This window comes from Chiloscyllium plagiosum, chromosome 9, assembly GCF_004010195.1.
Source record: "Chiloscyllium plagiosum isolate BGI_BamShark_2017 chromosome 9, ASM401019v2, whole genome shotgun sequence".
Lineage (NCBI taxonomy): Eukaryota > Metazoa > Chordata > Chondrichthyes > Orectolobiformes > Hemiscylliidae > Chiloscyllium > Chiloscyllium plagiosum.
The window spans coordinates 71,082,029-71,104,826 of record NC_057718.1 but is presented as its reverse complement, the minus strand read 5'-3'; the positions used below and the strand labels follow the sequence as shown (position 1 = coordinate 71,104,826).

The 22,798-nt window shown below is 41.2% G+C and overlaps 1 protein-coding gene across 6 annotated transcripts in view; it reads left to right on the top strand.

Moving 5' to 3' along the window:
* Positions 1-22,798, top strand: part of tmem181 (transmembrane protein 181) — a 248,170-nt gene that overhangs the window by 187,005 nt on the left and 38,367 nt on the right. For all 6 annotated transcript variants that reach the window (XM_043696179.1, XM_043696185.1, XM_043696182.1 and 3 more), the window contains 3 exons: positions 437-567; positions 13,679-13,770; positions 17,220-17,277. In XM_043696179.1, coding sequence (XP_043552114.1) covers positions 437-567; positions 13,679-13,770; positions 17,220-17,277 — 281 coding nt within the window. The remainder of the gene's footprint in view (positions 1-436; positions 568-13,678; positions 13,771-17,219; positions 17,278-22,798) is intronic.

Genomic DNA, 22,798 nt, shown 5'->3' with positions numbered 1-22,798 from the left:
ATTATCGGCAATGCTTAATTTCTTGGAAAAAATAGGATCTTTAATAAATTGCCCGTAGTGTTAGGTGAAGGGGTAAATGTAGGGTTGTTCTTCGGAGGGTCGGTGTGGACTTGTTGGGCTGAAGGGCCTGTTTCCACACTGTAAGCAATCTAAAAACCTTCAAACAAGTGCAATCTAATGTCATTCTGAAGTTGCAACGTGTTTCTTTTGTTTGAATTGTGTTGTATGTGTGTAGCTCTAGGTAAATTTATTTTGTTTGAAGTGAGAGTGAGACTTCTGAATAATGCTCATTGAATTGTTTGGTATGTTTGAAGTCTGAAGAATCACCAAATCTAAAATTTATAAACGAGGCAACTAATTTACATGAGAAGCATGTAAAAGTATATATGCATTGATTCTATCTGATCAATTTTAACTATTTTCATTTCTTTCTTAGATCCATTCTTCCCTCTTTCATTTCTTGTAAACAGCTGGTTTCCAGGAATGCTTGATGACTTATTCCAGGCAATCTTTCTGTGTGCATTGCTACTGTTTTGGCTCTGTGTTTACCATGGATTTCGTGTGCAGGTAAAAATATTGCATTAAATATTATTGTTTGTTAACAATAATATCGCCTTTCCCAGTGTGGTTTCCTTCCCCTCTCTGCTATCCTGCCATCTCCCTGTGACTCCAGTTGTCCCAATACATTTATTCTCCACTACCCTTCTCTGCTGTGTTTAGAATAATTGAGATGGGCCTCAATTATTCTAAACAACAACTTATTTATATAACAACATTTTAATGGACAAGTTCAATCTAGCCAATTACTAATCCATCAGATCCAACAATGCTATCAATTCATGTTTGATTGGCAGTAACCTGCTCACTGACCCTCAACTGGATTCTGCTAGGGCTATTCAGCTTCTGATCTTATTATAGCTTTGGTTCAAAAGTGGACAAAAGAGCTGTGTTTTAGAGATTAGGTAAGCATAACTGTTCTTGATGTTGTGATTGCATTTGAGCAAATGAGGTACCATGGTCAAAAACAGAAGTTGCTGGAAAAACTCAGCAGGTCTGGTAGCATCTATGGACAGAAAGCAGAATTAATATTTCAGATCCAGTGACCCTTCTTCAGAACTGGTACCAGGAAACCCTAATAAAACTAAAGTTGATGGGAATCGGTAGATGGGGACCCTCTCTGCTGATTGGAGTTATACCTAGCACCAAGGAGGATGGTTGCAGTTGCTGGACATCGGTCATCTCAATTGCAGGACATCACTGCATGATAGTTTCCAAGGCCCATTCATCTTCCATTTCTTCAGTAATGATGTTTTAGACACTTGTCAAGTCTTGAGGTAATGAAAACATGAATGAGGATTTCAACAGCAAAAAAGCAAAATCAGACAATGCTACAAAGGTGGAAATAGACAATCTTGCTAATGGTATGAGTATGAGGCTGTATGGAATATGATGCCAACATCATTTCAGGCTGTTGCCAGAGAGAGGGTTGATGTTCGTAGTTAAGGAACGTAATTTAGAGTGGGAACTAAAAACTGAATTCACTCATCCTAATATTTAATTGAAAGAAACTTTTGGTTGTCCAGTATTGGATATCTCGTAATCGTTGTGATAATATACCAACAGTGGAGGAGTCAAAAAGGATGGAGGTGGTGATATAGGGCTTGGTGATGTCAGCATTGACATGGCAACACTGTTTTTGAATTATGTCAATGGTGGAAGTGGAGATGACTGGGTGAACTGCTAGAATGAGAGAGAGTAGTGGTTTTATCAGAAACCATGACATCAAAGTTGGTGACAATGTTCTGGATGAGTAAATCAATAACTAGAAAATTTTGTGATGACTGGAGGACCAAAAGCTAGATTAACTTGTTTGGTTTTTGAAAGGAACCTAAGGGGCAACTTACAGGGTGGTGTGTGTATGGAATAAGCTGCCAGAGGAAGTGGTGGAGGCTGGTACAATTACAATATTTAAAAGGCATTTGGATGGGTACACAAATAGGAAGGGTTTCAGGGGTCTTGTGAAGGGGAGGTCGATGCCTTCTGATAACTAACACCAAGGCTCACCTCACCTTGCCTCATAACCTTTTTAAAAATAACATGTGTGATAAGGCATGTAACCTATCTCTCGCCCCCAATCTGTTATAAAGGTGTGGTTAATGAAGTGAAATCCTTTCACCCACTCTATAATCAAAAAGTAACAATTTATTAATCTAACTCCAACAATGATCAAACTAACAGAACGACTGACAATCAAACAATTCCCCTCTAGCTACTAACTATTCCCTTATAAACACAATTCTAATAGTCTGCAGTTCCAATAAAATACAAGGTTCACTTATAAACACAATAGAGTTGTCTCTTGAAATTGCAGCTAAGGTTACACATCTTCCAAAACTTTGTCTCTTCTCTGTTTTCCTCTGTCCAAAACGCCTTCTCAGTCACTTTCCTCTGTCTGAAATGCCTTTATTTAGATTAATTAGAATGTGCTTTGTCTATTACATAGATAACTATGAGCGCTAATTTCTTTCGAGAGCTGAGGGCTCTTGACCCTTAGCAGATGGCAGTTTGCTCTCCCTGATTTTTAAATGCCCTTTTTTTTTATAGCCTTGATGACCTATCAATGTTGTTTACAAGTGGATTGGTCTGAGGTTGTCAACACCATTAGATTTAAATTGAATTGTTCCTTAGTCTGCAGGTGCATTTTTAAATCAATTGGCTTAATTTAAAACTTTCATTAGTAAAAATGTTGCTTGGGCCTGCTAATTAAAGGGCTTTTTTATACAAATATTTCAATTTGAGCACATGCATCTGTTGCCCACAGACATTTATTTTTTAAATCTCTTAGCATAAAAAAAATCTTCTTTTAAAGGGACAACATACACTTCTCCCATTTTACAATTTTACACACCAACTTCACAAAGCCTGTCCCCTTAAGAAAAAATGAACTATCATAATGAAAACAATGGCTTTATTTTTTCCTTTTAAAGCACCATTATCATGGGATGTATAGGACAGTAATCTAAAATTACATATTTCATACTAATTCTGCATACATATATAACATTTGACCATTCCAGTTCTATCTTATCTACACATTTTCTTTTAAACCCACAATAATACATCTGCAATAACAATTTTTATGACCCGCAACATGTACAATCTGTAAATTAAAAGCCTCTAATGTAAGACTCAAATGAAATAGTCTCATATTTTTGCCTTAAATCTTTCCAAAAAGCTGAGAGGTTTGTGGTCCACGGAAACTACATCTCTGATATATTTTTCATAACCTAAATATTAAAATGTTGTAAGGCCAGTGCCAAACTCAATAACGCTTTTTCAATGGTGGAGTATTTTCTCTGGTGGATATTGAGTTTCTTTGAGAAATAACCAATTGGCCTTTCAATTCCACCATCATCGTCCTGCATTAACATAACTATTAATTAACCCCTACATCACTGGCATCAATTGCGACTTTAAAGGATTTTAAGAAATTTAGTGTTGCTAAAACTGGTGTGGTGTTTAACACAGCTTTTAAATTCTCAAATGCTTCCTGGCATTGTTCTCTCCACTGAAAGTCCATGTTCTTTTTTAGTAAATCTATCAGTGGTACCAACCTCCAGTAGAATCTGCTCAGTCCCAAAAATTGAAGCACCTGTTTGTTCGAGGATGGTCTTGGAAATTTATCGATGGCCTTCATCTTTGTGTTCCTCGGGGTCATCCTCCCATGAACGATGTTGTGTCCCAAGGACGTCACTTCTGCCTTTACGAATTCAGTTTTTGCTAAATTTATAACCAGTTTTGCCTCCTACAGTTTTTCAAAGGCTTCTGCCAGATACACCATGTGATCTTTCTTCGAATGTCTGTTCCCAGTCCCTAAGTTATCTGTGTAAATGGCACAATTGGTTAATCCTGCCACAATTCTCTACAAAAGTGTTTGAAATGTGGCTGGTATGTTCTTCATTCCAAAGGGCATTACTTTAAATTGATATAGCCCATTTGGGGTTACAAACGCAGAAAATTCTTTCACTGTCTTCAACAAGGAAACTTGCCAGTAACCACGCAGTAAGTCCAATTTGGTGATGGAAGTGGCTTGTTCAACATTTTCTATATAGTCTTCCAGCGTGCAGTTGGGTATGAGGCCGATGGAGTTACGGCATTGACCTTCCGAAAATCCACGGAGAACCATTGAGTACCGTCAGGCTTTGGAACCAACACAGTTGGCAAGCTGCACTTGCTTTGACCCAGTTCGATGATGTCTTCTTGGAACATCGCTTCCACTTTCTTTTGTACCTGTGCTGTTTTGGGACGATTAAGCATGTAGGGGTGTTGTCTTTTCAGAACAGCATTCCCTACATCAATGTATTATATTAGTCCTCCCCATTCTATTACTACACATGTCCTCATCACTGCAACAAGCCTTTCAAATCAGTTCTCTGATTCTGAAACAAACAGCTTACTATCCTCTCCATACCTATTAGTCAGTTTACTCTGAGGCATATCAAAATCCAAATCTTCTGGATTTGATTCCTCACTCTGAGGTGCAGTAACTAGTAGCTGTTTCTCCTGTTCCCTATCCAAAGGCAGTTTTATTACTGCCTATGGCTTTCCTACCATTTGACCTTTATGACAGGTATGATAAAATTCAATCATAACCTTGTGTAATTCAGGCCAATAGAAATGCTTTTGTATCTTCGTCTGAGCTTTCCTCACTCCTAGTTGACCTCCTACAGGTAATTCATGTACTCCCATAATACTTCCTGTTTGTATGCTACACAATCTGGCGCACTTCCACCTATTTTTCCTCTGTACTAACCTGCCGAGGTCTCCATTTTTGATTTCGGATTCTATCCTTGAGATAATAATACTGGGGAATACGCTCTGATTCCTTTGCTGTGTCGGCTTTATGATACAAGTCTTTTATTGTCTCATCTTTTTGCTGTAACTCCATTAATTTTTCGAACTAAACCCTTCTGTCTGATCCTCTACCTGCTTTGGTTTTCCCTTTACCATTTCCTCAAACAGGGTGTCAGCTAACTGGACCTCAAATCCTTTGTCTTTCTCTTTGATTTTTTTCCTTCTTGCTTTAACTTATAACTGTGGAATTTTGTTACCACACAGTTTGGAAATGTTCCAGGATATTTTTCTCTTAACTTATTAGTTCCCTGGCTTTCTTTCAGTTTCTCCACCACAAGCGGCATCACTCCCAACTTTGATCCTGCTGGGTTGTTTCCAAGAACAAACTATTCCTGGAATAGACACTCTTTCAATCGCTCCCACTGTCACTTCCCCAGTCTTGATTGGACTTTGTAACCTTATCTTATACGAAGAAATGCTAAACCTCTCTCCATTTATCCTGTAGATTGTCCCAGGTGTGCAAATACTTTCATCTCTGTATTAGAGACTGAATAGCTCCCTTATCTCTCAATCTTTTGACATCTTAACCTTCTCTCCCATTCTTCCTGAGTAAACCTTACCCCCACATGTGAATTCTTTGTAAAGATTTGGCACTCTCTTATTATCCAGGCTGTGCACTCTCCTGCAGCTCCTTGACTTCTCTTAGGATTTCCTACTAGTTACCAGTAATGTCATTGGTTTAGCCTCTTTTAGCAAATCCTTTTTCCCAGTGCCTTTCTTAAACTATCAGCACTGTGACCTCATGTGTCCCACTCTATTGCAGTGAAAACATTTGATGTCTTTCACCTATTTTCCACCCTCTGGGGATTCGTTTCTCACCTGTGAAAAGCTGTTCCTAATGTGATCTAATTTTTATTTCTCATTGAAGAATCTCCCTCTTTCCCAATTTCTATCCCTCATGCAATGAAATTGCTGTTGGAAGCTAGATGTTGATTTATGCATTAATGCATATACATCTGCCATCTCTGCGGCTCTTCTCGCTGTTAGAACTTTCTGTTCCTCCACATGAGTTCTTATCACTTATGGAAGTGAATTTTTAAACTCTTCCAGAACAATATCTCTAAGAGCCTCATGAGTTCTTTATCTTTAGTACTCTCTTCCATCTATTGAAGTTGCTCTGTTTAATTCTTTCCAACTCAATTTAAGTCTGACCTGGTTCCTTACTTACACTTCTGAACTATTGTCTATATGCTTCTAGTACCAATTGTAGGCATTCAAAATAGTCTTTTTTACTAATTCTTCTGACACCTCCTTTAACAGCATTGCAAATGCCTCACTATCCCTAGGAAGAAGTGGGTACTGCAGATGCTGGAGATTAGAGTCAAGATTAGAGTGGTGCTGGAAAAGCGATGTTTCAGGCAAAAGCCCTTCATTAAGAATCCTGATGAAGGGCTTTTGCCCAATAGGTTGATTTTCCTGCTCCTCAGATGCTGTTGACCTGCTGTGCTTTTCCAGCACCACTCTAATCTTGCCTCACTAGCCCTGCCTACCAACTTGGTCTGAATTAACATTACCCATGCAGTCTCTGGCCAATTCATTTGTTTAGCCAATTTCTTCAGGACTAGATCTAGGGGTAGGGGGTGATTCAGATAAAGGGGGTTGCAGGGTATGGTGGGGAGAGCAAAAGAATGGTGAGGTAGTGATAGGTGAACACAGGTAGTGGGTATGACCTAGTTGGTTGATGGGAGGGATGAATCTGGTCAGTGGCTGGAAAGAAGGGTCAGTAGGTTGAATGGAAGGGAGGAGAAAGGACTGGAAAGGTAGCCGGGGGATGGTTAGGAAGGTTATTTGAAATTCGAGAACTTAATGTTAAGTACTCAGGGCTGTAGGCTGCCCAGGCAGAAGGTGATGGACCTACGCCTTGTCTTACACCATCGACTAACTAGATTGTACTCACTACCTGCTCCTCTCCCCACCCCATCCCATCCCACCTCTTTATCTGTAGCTCCCTCTACCCCCGCATCCCGTCCTGTAGAAGGGTTATACTTGAAACATTGACTTGTGCAACCCCGAATGCTGCCTGGCTTGCTGTGTGTTCTTCCAACCTCCTGTTTGAGTACTTTGGATTCCAGCAGCTGCAGTTTTTGTTTCTTATCCTCCTCACTTAGCCTACCTTCTACCTTCCCCTCCATCCTGTTACATTGACTTTCCTGTCTAATTGCCAACTTCTGAAGTTCAAATTCTTTCTCCCCTTCTTCTCTCTTTCTTTTTTAACTTTTTCCTCTGCTTCCTTCTTTTCCTATCTCAATCGTCTGACTCTAATTATCTCATTTGCAATTTAATTCCCTCTACTCCACTGTACTTGACTGTTTCTCTGATATACCTAACTGCTTGGTGAATTCTGTTACAATTTTAGCTTTCCTATTATCTCTAGTTAAACCCAATTTTAGACTGTCTGCCAGTTCCAGAATTTTCTCCTTCTTCTGTTATTCTAAACTTTCTTGGCAAATTTAGGACCTCTTTATAACATAGAACATTCCAGCGCAGTACAGGCCCTTGGGCCCTTGATGTTGCATCGACCTGTGGAACCAATCTGAAGCCCATCTATCCTACACTATTCCATTTTCATCCATATGTTTATTCAATGATAATTTAAATACCCTAAAAGTTGGAGAGTCTACTAGTGTTACAGGTGGGGCATGCCACACCCCTACCATGTCACGTGAGTAAAGAAACTGCTCTAACATCTGTCCTATATCTAACCTTATCTAATCCTCCGATTATCTTATATGTCTCAATTAAGGCACCTCTCAACCTTCTCTCTAATGAAAACAGCCTCAAGTCCCTCAGCCTTTCCTCATTAGACCTTTGCTCCATACCAGGCAACTTCCTAGTAAATCTCCTCTGAACCCTTTCCAAACCTTCCACATCTTTCCTATAATGTGGTGACCAGAACTGCACACAATACTTCAAGCGTGGCAGCACCAGAATTTTGTACAGATATAACATGACCTTGCAGCTCTCAAACTTAATCCCTCTACCAAGTAAAGCTAACACACCGTATGCCTTCTTAACAAACCCCATCAACCTGGGTGGCAACTTTCAGGGATATGTGTACCTGGATAACGAGATCTCTCTGCTCATCTATACTACCAAGAATCTTACCATGACATCTGGATGCAAATGGAATAGCATAGGTTAGCTGGGCTTCAGATTGGTTCTGAAAATGTGTTGCTGGAAAAGCGCAGCAGGTCAGGCAGCATCCAGGGAACAGGAGAATCGACGTTTTGGGCATAAGCCCTTCTTCGGGCTTATGCCCGAAACGTCGATTCTCCTGTTCCCTGGATGCTGCCTGACCTGCTGCGCTTTTCCAGCAACACATTTTTGAGCTCTGATCTCCAGCATCTGCAGACCTCACTTTCTCCTTCAGATTGGTTCCACCGGTCAGTGTAACACCGAGGGCCGAAGGGCCTATACTGCACTATAATGTTCTATGTTCTAAACTCTATTTACCACCTCTCAGCCCAGCTCTGCAATTTATCTGTGTCCCTTTGTAACCTGCAAAATCCTTCGGCACTATCCACAACTCCGCTGACCTTAGTGTCATCTGCAAATTGACTATCCCTAATCAACTTACTCCTCTCTAGATGATTACAAATCATATCTCTTATAACCTTTACTAACACTTTACCCACATCCAAAGTAAGGCTCGCTTGTCTACTCCCCTTCTTGAACAAGGGGGCAACACTTGCTGTCCTCCATTCTTCTGGCACTATTCCTGTAGGCAATGACATAAAGATCAAAGTCAAAGGCTCTGCAATCTCCTTCCTGGCTTCCCAGAGAATCCAAGAGTAACTCCCATCTAGCCCAGAGGACTTATGTATTTTCGCACTTTCCAAAATTGCTAACACCTCTTCCTTGTGAACCTCAATCCTGTTTAGTCTAGTAGTCTGTATCTCAGTATTTTCCGCGACAACATTGTATTTTTCAAGTGTGAATACTCACGAAAAATATTCATTTAGCCTTCTTTCTCCTATCTCCTCGGACTCCACGCACAACTTCCCACTACTGTACTTGATTGACCCTAATCTTACTCTTGTCATTCTTTTATTCCTGACATACCTATAGAAAGCTTTAGGGTTTTCCTTGATCCTATCTGCCAAGGACTTCTCATGGATCTTCTTAGCTTTCTCTTTCGGTCTTTCCTGGCTAATTTGTAACTCTCAATTGCCTAACTGAGCCTTCATGTCTCATCCTAACATAAGCTTTCTTCTTCGTCTTGACAAGAAATTCAACTTCTTTAGTAAACCATCGCTCCTTCGCTCGACCTCTTCTTTCCTGTCTGACAGGTACATACTTATCAAGGACATGCAGTAGCTGTTCCTTGAATAAGCTCCACATTTCAATTGTGCCCATCACCTGCAATTTCCTTCCCCCTCGTGTGCCTCCTAAATCTTGCCCAATTGCATCATAATTGTCTTTCCACCAGCAATAACTCTTGCCCTGTGGTGTATACCTATCCCTTTCTAGTGCTAAAATAAACATAACCGAATTGTGGTTACTATCACCAAAGTGCTCATCTACCTCCAAATCTAACACCAATTACTCAGTACCAAATCCAATGTGGCCTTGTCCCTTGCTGGCTTGCCTACATACTGTGTTAGGAAACCCTCCTGCACACATTGGACAAAAACGAACCCATCTAAAATACTCTATAAACAGTATTCCCATCAATGTTTGGAAAGTTAAAGTCCCCCATAACAACTACCATCTCTGTAACTATTCGGAGGCCTATACAAAACTCCCAACAGAGTGGCCTGTCCTTTCCTGTTTCTAACCTCAGCTTATACTACCTGAGTAGACGTACCTCAAACGTCCTTTCTGCCACCGTAAAATTGTCCTTGACTAACTAAGCCACACCATTGTTACTGTTGTTACTGAAACATCTAGGTCCCAAAACCTGCATCAGCCATTCCTGTCCCTGCTCTATCCATGTCTCTGAAAAGGCCACAACATTGAAGTCCCAGATACCAACCCATGCTGCAAGTTCATCCAAATTATTCCGGATGCTCCTAGCATTGAAGTTGATGAACTTCAAACCATCTTCCTGCTTGCTGGTGCACTTTTGTGACCTTGAAATCTTATTTTTGACCTCACTGCTCTCAAACTGCTGAACATTGGAACTACGATTTAGGTTCCCATCCCCCTGCTGAATTAGTTTAAACCCTCCTGAAGAGCATTATCAACGTTCGCCCCTAGGATGTTGGTACCCCTCTGGTTCAGGTGTAGACCATCCTGTTTGTAGAAGTCCCACCTACCCCAGGATGAGCCCCAATTATCCCTGTATCATCCCTGCGGCCACGTGTTCAACTGCTTTCTATCCCTATTCCTAGCCTCGCTAGTTCGTGGCATAGGCAACAAATCAGAGATAACAACTCTGTTCTATCTTTAAGCTTCCACTCTGGCTTCCTGAATTTCTGCCAGAAATCCCCATCCCTTTTCCTACCTATGCCCTTAGTGTCTATGTGGACCACGACTTGGGGCTACTCCCCCTCTCCCTCAAGGATCCTGAAAACACAATCCAAGACATCACGAACCCTGGCAGCTAGGTGGTGACACACCAACTGTGAGTCTCTCTTGTTCCCACAGAATCTCCTATCTGTTCCCCCCCAACTGTGGAGTCCCCAGTGAATAATGCTCTGCTTCTCTCCCCACTTCCCTTCTGAGCAACAGGGACAGACACTGTGCCAGAGACCTGTACCCCATGGCTTACCCCCGGTAAGTCGTTTCCCCCCCATCCAACAGTATCCAAAATGATATACTTCTTATTGAGGGGAATGACCACAGGGGTTCCCTGCACTGTCTGCTGGTTCCATTTCCATCCCCTGATTGTCAACCTTTTTCTTGCACCTGTGACTACCTCCCTATAACTCCTCTCAATAAACCTCCTCCACCTCCAGCAGGTTAGGGTGCACTTCCGGCAGATAAAGTCAGCAGGGTCACTCGTGGTTACCCTTGCCTCCTACATTTTGCAGGAGGAACATTCAACTGCTCTAACTCCATTCCCACTATTCTAAATTCCCACAGAGACCATTAAAAAAATAAAAAGTAAAAAAAACTAGTTACCTTACCAATCCAGTGCACAGAACTTTAGCAATGTTAAGAGCCATTTCCCCCATGTATGATTTAAACAACCACCCACAATTAACTGAAATTAAATAAATTTAACACTTTTCATCTAAGCTTTGTTTAAAGATCTAGAAAGTAGTCTCCAAGTCTGTTTAAATCTGCTGGGACTTTTAGACCCGGATCTGTCCAGATCCTGGACCCAAGCCCCAAATCTATTATAAAGAGGAGGCCGACCTCATTCTGATAATTAACACTGAAATACCTAGAGAGGCACACCTTACCTCATAATCTGTTTTTAAAAAGTGTGATAAGGGATGTAGCGCACATCTCATCCCCAATCTGTTATAAAGGAGTGGTTAAATGAAATGAAATCCTTTCACTCACTGCATAATCAAAAAGTAATAATTTATTTATCTAACTCCAACAATGAACAAATCAACAGAATCACTAACGAACTGAATAACTCCCCTCTCACAGCTAACTATTCCCTAAATGAACAAAATTCAAGTCCCACTTATATATCAAAACAATAGAACTGAGTCTCTCAAAATTGTTACACATTTTCCAGACCTTTCTGTCTCTTCTCCGCTGTCGCCTTCTATTAAAATGCCTCCTCAGTCATTTTTCTCTGTCTGAAATACCTACTTGGTACTGATGTTATTTAGATTATTTAGGTTGTGCTTTTTCTATTACGTAGATGTCAGTGAAAGCCAATTTCTCTCAGGAGCTGAGGCTCTTAACTCTTAACAGATGGCAGTTTACTCTCCCAGATTTTCAAATGCCCTGTCATTTTTATACTCTTGATGACCTATCAGTGGTTTTACAATTGGATTGGTGTGAGGTTGTCAACACCATCAGATTTAAATTAAATTGGTCCTTAATCTCCAAGTGCCCTTTCAAGTTAATTGGCTGAATGTATAACTGTTGTCTTGGTAAAAATATTGCATGGGCCTGCTAGCTGACTTTTTTATACAAATGTTCAATTCTAGCACCTTCAATTGCTGCCCACAGACATGCATTTTTAAATCTCAGAGCATAAAAACACATTGTCTTTTAAAAGGGCCACACACACTTTCCCCATTTTACAATTCTACGCATCAACTTCGCAACACGGGATATGGGCCAAATGTGACTATACAGTAATTTAGGACAAGGTCGGCATGGACAAATTAGACGGAAGGGTCTATCTCCGTACTGTACGTCTTTATGATTCTATGACATGAGATGATCAAAGGGGTGATATGAATATGAGCTGGGGAGTTTACAATCCAGGCAAAATGAAAGAACAATGTGAGAGCACAGAACTCAAGGGAGATAGAGCAAGAGTGAGGTAAAGGCTGAAGTTACCAAGAATGTAAATTTGGAGCAAATTACTGCAGATGCTGGAATCTGTACTGAAAACAACAAATGCTGATGATCGCAGCAGGTCAGTATTCATGGAGGGAGAGCAAGTTGACATTTCAAGTCTAGATGACTCTTCATCAGAGCTGAAGTTAGAGGGGACAGCAGTTTTGCTATAATTTGGGTGTGTATGGAGATGGTAAGGTGTAGAGTGCTGGTGGAGGGAACATGTTGATAGTTCAGATTAAGTGATTAGAATGTGACAATGGCAGAACAATAGTGTGGCTACCTGCCAGACTTGACAGAGCAGACATTCTTATTGGGGTGAGGGGAGGGGAGAGAGGACATGGTGACGGAGTCACCCATGTCTGTGTGGGTTTCCTCCAAGTGCTCCCGTTTCCTCCCTCAGCCCAAAGATGGGCAGGTTGGATGGATTGGCCATGCTAAATTTCCCATAGTATCCACGGATATGTAGGTTAGGAAATGCAGGGTTACAGGGATAGGGTTGGGTGCTGGGTTTTGGTGGGATCCTCTTCGGAGGGTTGGAGTGGACTGTGCGCCAAACGGCCTGCTGCCTCACTGTAGGGATTCGGTGATTCACAGGGCCAGCAGTGGGAAGTGTGAATTGATCAAGAAGACGATTGGCAAGATGAGCTTGCAGTGGGTGTACTAGACAGAATGTAGAGGTGGGTGGAGCATTTCTTCATAAGAAAAGAGTGCTGGGTGCCCCCTGAATCTGTGAGAGGATGCCAACATAGGCACAAAATGAAGTTGTCGACTTCCCTAATACGGAATAACACTTAGGACAATGGCAAAAGCGCAGACAGGTTGAGAAATACAGAAGTATTCAGGAGTAGGGAATTGGGATGATAGAGTACTGGAGAGTAGAGACGTGGAAGGAAGTATGACAGTAGAAAAGAGTCTAGAAGAGAGAAAGAGAAAATAAGTTTAAAAAGTAAGAACATAAATGAAAATAGATTGATGAACTCTGGTCTGAAGTAGCAGCCAAAATATGTGCACAAATAGATTCAAGATCTAGTTACATAAAAAACTGGATAATGTAAAACATGATAACAAATAGGGGGAACAAAAATAAGATCATAGGAAGGAACCTAAAGTTCATCTAGTAGTGATGTTAGCTCAGAAATCTGAGATAGTATTGCAGGATGCGTTAATGGAAATACGTTTGTAGATGTGAAGTTCCAGGAGATGTTGAGGCAATTGCAGAACCAGAAAATGTCGTGAAGTTGGAAGGATCATAATATCCAGTAGGGAGTACATTTCTGATTGTCACTTTTAATGTTAATGGATTTATAAAAATCTAATTGTGTACTTCTTTTAATTTCTTTTTTAGGGAGAGAGAAAGTTCATGACTTTCTATTTGCCTAAACTGTTTATTGTCGGTCTCCTTTGGTTGGCTGCAGTGACGCTTGGGATTTGGCAGACGTAAGTAGCAGCTACGTTTTTCTTTAGGACCCTGAAACAAACTGAAGTTAATTGGCAAATTAAGGGTGTTACATGATTTTGGTTTTACACAGCTTACATAGTTTGAACTCTGCAGTGCTTATGGTGCTATCACCATTAAGTGAATGATAGCCAATAATTATAGAGCATAGAAATGTGAAGCCATAAAATGACTGCCTGCATCACATTGTCAATCTGATAGATATGATATGGCAATAACCGAGACCATGACACTTGTCTGTCTGATTTTGATGGATAAATAAGGGGGTGGGGGTGAGGGTGGGGCTAGGGCTAGGGCTAGGGCTAGGGTGACGATAGCTGGGACTGAGGCGGAAAGGTAAGTGCAGTTCAGGGAACACCTCTACTCCGCACACACCAAACAACCCCACTGCCTTGTGGCCAACCACTTCAACTCCTTATCACACTCCTCCACAGATATGCAAATCCTGGCCCCCCTCCACCACCAAATCAAAACCACCTGGAGAAAGAAAGCCTCATCTTCCGTCTCAGGATCTGACAACCACACAGCATCAACATTGACTTCAGTTTACAAATCTCCCCACCCACTGCCTCATCCCAAATCCAACTCAGCTCTGCCCTCTTGACCTGACCTATCTTTCTGTCTTCCTTTCCACCTGTCTATTCCACCCTCCCCATCGACCTATCACAATCAGCTGCCACCTGCATCTGCCTAATTTCAGTTACCTTACCACCCCCAGCCCTATCCCTAAACCCTATTTATCTCTCAGCCCCCCCAACGTTCCTGGTGATAGGCTTATGCACAAAACATTTACTCTCCTGCTGCCTGACCTGCTGTGCTTTTCCCAGTGCCCCACTTTTCGACTCTGACTCTCCAGCCTCTGCAGTCTTCACTTTCTCCAGTTTCTGATTCTGATGGTCAAGTAAACTCTTTATAGGCATGCAAGTCGGTAGTCTTTCCATTTGTCATTGAAGGCGTGGAATGTTAGTGTAGCATCATCAGCTTAGAGCAACACTGATGAATACTTGAATAGAATACCTACAGTGTGGATACAGGCCCTTTGGCCCAACAAGTCCACACCAACACTCTGAAGAGTATCCCACCCAAACCTATTCATCCTACCCGATTACTCTACATTGACTCAAGCTTGTCTTGAATTTTGGGTGCCGAAAGCTGAACAAATGTCTTTCATTTCTGGTATGTAAATACACATTCTTTGCAGATATCCCAATGATTGAACTTCTTACAGCCTCTGAGGTAGGGAATTTCAAAGCTTCACCAGCCTCTGAGTGAAGACATTGCTCTTCATCACAGTCTTATTTTGAGATTATGTCTCCTGGTTCTGGAGTCATCAGCAGAGAAAAGCATCCTATCTATTTCCACCCATCACATGTCAAAATTTTCTAAGTTTCAATGAGATTACTCAAGGCTGATTATGCCACATGGTAAGCTGCTATGGAAGGTTAGATCACATGGAATCCAGGGTGAGCTGGGAAGTTGGATACAAAATTGGTTGTTGGTAGGAAGGAGAGGATAATGGTTGGAAGGATGTCTGTTGGACATTATAGTGGTGTGCCTTGGGTTGGTGTTGGGCCCATTTCTGTTTGTTATCTATATCAATGATTTGGATGAGAAAGTACCAGGCATGATTAGTAAGTTTGCAGATGACACTAAAGAAGGAGGTATTGTGGACAGTAGGGAAGAAATTCAGAAATTGGAGTAGAACCTTGATCAACTGGGGAAGTCAGCCGAGAAATGACAAATGGAGTTAATAGACAAATATGAAGTTTTGCATTGAAAGTCAAATCAAGGTATGATTTTTATGGTGAATGGTAGGGGAGTGGAGTGAAACTTGGGGATCTTGGAGTTCAGGTTCACAGTTCTCTGAAAGTGGAGTCACAGGTAGGCAGGGCAGTAAAGAAGGCCTTTGGCACATTGGCCTTCATCAGTCAGAGCATTGAGCATAAAGGTTGGGAAGTAATGTTGCAGTTATACAGGACGTTGGTGAGACTGCACTCGGAGTATTGTTTAGTTTTGGTCATCTTGCTATAGGAAGGGTTATTAAACTAGAAAGAGTGCAGAAGACATTTACAAAATGTTGCCTGGACTCAATGGGCTGAGTTAGAGGGAGAGGTTGGACAAGCTAGGACTTTTTTCTTTGGAGTGTAGGAGACTGAGGGGGGAACCTTATAGAGGTGTGTAAGGTCATGGCAGACATGGATAGGGTGAAAGCATTCAGTCTTTCTTCCCAGGGGAATCAAGGACTAGAGGGCATCATTAGAAGGAAGAGAATAAAAGGGAACCTGAGGGGCAACCTTTTTTTACAAAGAGAGTGATATACATATGGAATGAACTGCCAGCAGAAGTGGTTGATGCAGATACATTAACAACATTTAAAAGGCATTTGGACAAATACATGGATAGGAAAGGATTAGAAGGATATGAGCCAAATGGGGTTAGCATGAATGGATATTTTGGTTGGCATGGGCCAGTTTGGGCCAAAGGGCCTGTCTCTATGCTATAGGATTCTGTGACTCTAGAGGCTACAGGCCCAGATTCCTTAGTCTCGCCTCATAAAACAGTTCACCAATTTATTAAGAAATTTGCTTCTCTTTTGCTTACTCACACTATTTTAAAAACTTGTAGAATACTCCCCCAGTAGCAGGATCAAATCATTTTTACTTCTTGATTCTAACAAATGGCTCATGTCCTTGCTCTTGAAGGATGTTCTCTCCTTCCAACATTGCAAAACCTTCTGTAATCATTACTGCCTCTCTAGTTCCCTATTTCTTTTCGTATCAGTTCTGAAGAGTTTGTAGCCTTGAATATGAAATGCCCACTTGCCATAATTTTTAAACCTTTTTTCCATTGTTGCTTCTGCATCATGTTCCCACATGGCTATTAAATGTCATCATTCAATGTTCATATACTTTAATCACTGAAGTTTCTGTTTACATCCACACATTAACCTGTCTTCGTATTCATCCTATTCCTCTTAGACATGTGCAAAATCAACATGTGCTTCATCCTATTCCTACAGGTATAAAATAGTGTTGTGAGATTAATTGTTACAGCATGGATTCATATAAATATTTGTTTATTTTAAGACTGCTGGCCTTTGAGGTACATATCCTTTGTTGCATAATAAAGGATCCTATCCACAGTCTATATTGGAAAATGGAAGATTAATGGAGGACAAAAATTCAAGTAATTTTATTTCAGAAGTGCCTCAGTGTACAATGCAGCCTTCAAGTGCAGGATGTTAGCAATTAGAATTAACTCTATTTCTTTTGAAATAATCAACATCAGAATGTTGATGGAACTTATATATCCAAGTTATTAGACTCATCTTTTCTGTTTCGAGATGCTGGCCTCCTTAAAGTTTTTTTGGTTCATTTTTATTTCCAATACTTTCAGCTTTTTTCGCTTATTTTAAATTCTCCTTTTTCAGAGTTAACGAATTACACGACCCATCATATCAGTACAGAGTGGACACAAGCAACTTCCAGGTGACACATTCTGGGTTCTTAAAAGCTCAGAAATGTAATGCTGATCACATTATAGTAATATGATTATAATACATTGTGACTATCACAGAGTATACTTTATAATAATAAATGTTAGTAAGTTTTATATTGAGTAATACAATTTAAAACCTACCTATTCACTAGATGTATTAAAATTGCTTTTGTAATTTTAGGTTGAGTTTGCCAGGGCAGAATTAAAGGCACATCGGTTTACAAACTGATGAACTTGGGTCCTGCAGTCACATTTTTCAATTATCTGGGAATGATGCAATGGAAATGTCCACTGATCAGTGTCTCCACACTTGCAATCTCTGAAAGTTGACAAGAAATTGTCTGAGCACTATTTGGGAATAAAAAAGGCTAATTTCAAGCTGCTAAAGTTGGAATTTTATCAAATTTTCATTTTCAATCTATATTTCATACGATGAAACTTTCATACATGAATGGTAGAGTGATTATATTCTGTAGATATGATGTTGTATAACATCTGTTTTAGTCTTTGCAGAATGGCATTGATATCACAAAGCTGGCACCATAGCTGTTTGGGCTAAAATTTTAGTGCCAGTGAACTGCTTTTGTCAACTATCAATAGAAGACCAGTTTTGCATCATAGAATCATACAGTACAGTAGTAAGCCCATTAAATCAGCACGGATAAAAAAAAACTACTCTAAATCTGCTTTAGTCCCACTTTTCAGAGCCTGGCCCATAGTCTTATGACATTTCAAGTGCTCATCCAAGCACTTTTCAAAGGTCATGAAGTTTCCCACATCACTCCAGTGAAGTTCATTCCAGATTCACACCATCCTCTAGGTGGGAAAAAATCCTCAAATCCCTTTAGTATCGTGTGCAGTTCTGGTTGGACTATTACAGGAAGGTTGTGGAAGCATTGAAAAAGGTGCAGAGGAGATTTACCAGGATGTTACCTGGTCTGGTTGGAAACTCTTATGAGGAAAGGCTGAGAGACTTGGGTCTGTTCTCATTGGAAATAAAAAGACTAGGAGGGGATTTGGTAGAGACATAGAAGATGATCAGAGGATTAGATAGGGTTGACAGTAAAAGTCTTTTTCCGTGGATGATTACGTCAACTTGTACTAGGGGGCAAAACTGCAAATTGAGAGGTGATAGGTTTAAGTCAGATGACGGAGGCAGGTTCTTGACTCGAGAACGGTAAGTGTGTGCAATGCCCTACCTGCCAATGTAGTTAACTCAGCCACATTAGGAAGATTTAAACAATCCTTGTATAAGCACATGGATGATGGTGGGATAGTGTAGGGGGATGAGCTTAGAATAGTTCACAGGTTGGCACAACATTGAAGGGCCTGTTCTACGCTGTATTGTTCTATGTTCTAAACTTTCTGCCTTTCACCTTAATATTTTGCCCTTTGTTATTGACCCTTCAACTAAAGGGAACTGCTGTTTTCTATCCACCCTGTCCGTGCCCTCAAATCTTCTGCACTTTACTCAGATCCTTTCTTACCCTTCTCTACACCAAAGGAAACAACTCGAGCTTATCAATCTCTTTCCATATCTAAACTGATCCATCCCAGGGAACATCCGGAGAATCTCCTCTGCGTCCCCTCCAGTGTAATCACATCCTTCCTATAGTGCAGTGACCAGAACTGCACACACTACTCCATTTGTGGCCTAACCAAAGTGCTATACAACTCCAACGGACCGTTCCCATTCTTTTAATCTTTGCAGCGACTGCTAAAGAATCCCATATGTCACCTTTACTACCTATTAACCTGTCCTGCAGCCTTGAGCGATCCGTGGACAAGCAACCCAAGATCCCTCTCTTCCTCTGAGCTTTTTAGTGATCTATTATTTATTGAGTATCCTCTTGTCTTGTTACTACTTGCATAATGCATTACCTCACACTCATTGGAGTTAAATTCCATCTATTACAGATCTGCCCATCTGAACAATCTGAGTCTATCTTCCTGTAACACAAGACCTTCTTTGTCATTGTTAACAACCCGGCCTGTCTTCGCATTATTTGTAAACTTACGTAACTCCCCAACATTTACTTCTATATCATTTATCAACATTGATCTTTGTGGTACACCGCTGGCTTCCATTCTCACAAACAGCTTTCTGCTACTACTCTCTGTCTCTTACCACTAAACAAATTTTGGAAATAATTTGGCATCTTACCCTGGATCCCATGAGCTTTTACCTTCTTTATCCATCTCCCATTGGGACTTTATCAAATGTTTTGTTGAAGTCCATAAAAACTATATCTACTGCAGTACTCTTATTTGTGCACTTGGTCACCTTCTCAAAGAATTGAATCACATTTGTTAGGCATGACCTCACCCTGACAAAGCATGCTGACTATCTTTGATCAAACCTTACCCCTCCAAATGGAGGTAAATTCTTTCCTTCAGAATTTTCTCCGATAGTTTCTCTACCACTGATGTGCAACTTGTTGGCCTGTGACTCCCTGGTTTATCTCTACAACCCTGCTTGAAAAGTGGAAGTATGTTAGCTGTCATCTATACCTCTGGCACCTCCCCTGTGGCCGGAGACGAATGGAAAATTTGGGTCAGAGCCCCTCTAGTTACCTCCCTGGCCACGCACAGCAGTCTGGGATATAACTCATCCAGCCCAGAGGATTTAAGCCCACCAAAATCTCCAATACCTGTTGTGACTCCCTGTGACACACTCCCTCTGTCAAACTTCTCAAGAACCTCTCAATCCTTCTTACATAAGAACCAGGAGCAAGAGTTGGCCACCTGGCCCTTTGAGCCCACACTGCCATTCAATAATATCATGGCTGATATTTTCATGGCCTCAGCTCCATTTACCCACCCTCTCAACAGAACCCTTAATTCCTTTACTGTTCAAAAAATGATCTACCTTAGCTTTAAAAACAATCAATGAGAAAGCCTCAACTACTTCAAATAGGAGGAAATCCTAGATACACAACCCTTTGGGTGAAGAAATTCTTCAATTCAGTCCTAAATCTGCTCCCTGTAATTTTGAGGCTCTGACTGCTTGTTCTAGTTTTACCCGCCAGCAACATCTGCCTCCCTTCTGCTATCTTATCTATTCTCTTCAAAATTTTATATGTTTCTATAAGATCTCCAACCCCCTCCCATTCTTCTAAATTTCCAATGAATGTAATCCGAATTTATCAGTCTCTCCTCATAAGCTAATCCTTTCAACTCTGAAATCAACCGAGTGAATCTCCTCTGCATGCCCTCCACTGCCAGTACATCTTATCTCTAGAAATGAGACCTAAACTGCATGCAGTACTCCAGGTGTGAGCTGACCAGCACCCTGTACAGCTCCAACATAACCTTCCTACTTTTAAACTCAATCCCTCTAGCAATGAAGGACAAAATTCCATTTGCCTTCTTAATTACCTGTTGCACCTGCAAACCATGCACAAGGACTCTCAGGTCCCTCTGCAAAGCAACATGCTATGATTTTTTTTACCATTCAAATAATAGTTCTTTTTACTGTTATTCCTACTTCACATTTATCAACATTGTACTCCATCTACCAGACCTTTGCCCACTCACTTAAACTATCTATATCCCTGTCCAAACTTTGGGTCCTCTGCACACTTTGCTCTACCATTCATTTTAATGTCATTTGCCTACTTTGACACACTACGCATGATCCCCAACTCCAAATCATCCATGTAAATTGTAAGATTCTAGATTAGAGTGGTGCTGGCAGAGCTCAGCAGTTCAGGCAGCATACGAGGAGCAGGAAAATCAACATTTCGGGCAAAAGCCCTTCATCAGGATTAGAGGCAGAGTGCCTGCAGGGTAGAGAGATAAATGAGAAGAGGGTGGGGGTGGGGAGGAAGTAGCATAGAGTACAATAGCTGAATGGGGGTGGGGATGCAGGTGATAGGTTAGAGAGGAGGGTGAAGTGGATAGGTGGAAAGGAAGATAGGCAGGTAGGACAAGTCATGGGGACAGTGCTGAGCTGGAAGTTCATATCTGGGGTGAGGTGTGGGAAGGGGAAATGAGGAAACTGGTGAAATCCACATTGATGCCCTGGGGTTGAAGTGTTCCAAGGCAGAAGAATTAGAAATGTGGAGCTTATTCACGGAAAAGCTACTTTCTGTCCTAGATAAGTATGTACCTGTCAGGCAGGGAGGAAGCTGTAGAGCGTAGGAGCTGTGGTTTACGAAGGAAATGGAATCTCTGGTCAAGAGGAAGAAGAAGGCTTATGTTAGGATGAGATGTGAAGGCTCAGTTAGGGTGCTTGAGGGTTACAAGGTAGCCAGGAAAGACCTAAAGAGAGAGCTCAGAAGAGCCAGGAGGAGACATGAGAAGTTGTTGGCGGATAGGATCAGGATAAATCCTAAGGCTTTCTATAGGTATTTAAGGAATAAAAGAATGACAAGAGTAAGATTAGGGCCAATCAAGGATAGTAGTGGGAAGTTGTGTGTGGAGTCAGAGGAGATAGGGGAAGCACTAAATGAGTATTTTTCAACAGTATTCACTTTAGAAAACAACAATGTTGTCAAGGGGATTACTGAGATACAGGCTACTAGACTCGGTGTGATTGAGGTTCACAAGGAAGAGGTATTGGAAATCCTGCAGAGTGTGAAAATAGATAAGTCCCCTGGGCCGGATGGGATTTATCCTAGGATCCTCTGGGAAGCCAGGGAGGAGATTGCTGAGCCTTTGGCATTGATCTTTAAATCGTCATTGTCTACAGGAATAGTGCCAGAAGACTGGAGGATAGCAAATGTGGTTCCCCTGTTCAAGAAGCGGAGTAGAGACAACCCTGGTAATTATAGACCAGTGAGCCTTACTTCATTTGTTGGTAAAGTGATGGAAAAGTTATAAGAGATGGGATTTATAATTGTCTAGAAAAGAATAATTTGATTAGGGATAGTCAGGACGGTTTTATGAAGGGTAGGTCATGCCTCACAAACCTTATTGAATTCTTTGAGAAGGTGACCATACAGGTAGATGAGAATAAGCCGGTTGATGTGGCGTATATGGATTTCAGCAAGGCATTCAATAAAGTTCCCCACAGTAGGCTATTGTACAAAATGCGGAGGAATGGGATTGTGGGAGATATAGCAGTTTGGATCAGTAATTGGCTTGTTGAAAGAAGAAAGTGGTGGTTGATGGGAAATGTTCATCCTGGAGTCCAGTTACCAGGGGTGTACCGCAAGGGTCGGAGTTGGGTCCACTGCTGTTTATCATTTTTATAAACGACTTGGATGAGGGCGTAGAAGGGTGGGTTTTTAAATTCGCAGATGACACTAAGTTCGGTGGAGTTGTGGATAGTGATGAAGGATGTAGTAGGTTACAGAGAGACATAGATAAGCTACAGAGCTGGGCTGGGAGGTGGCAAATGGAGTTTAATGTGGACAAGTGTGAGGTAATTCACTTTGGTCGGAGTAACCGGAATGCAAAGTACTGGGCTAATGGTAAGATTCTTGGTAGTGTAGATGAGCAGAGAGATCTCAGTGTCCAAATACACAGATCCTTGAAAGTTGCCACCCAGGTTGACAGGGTTGTTAA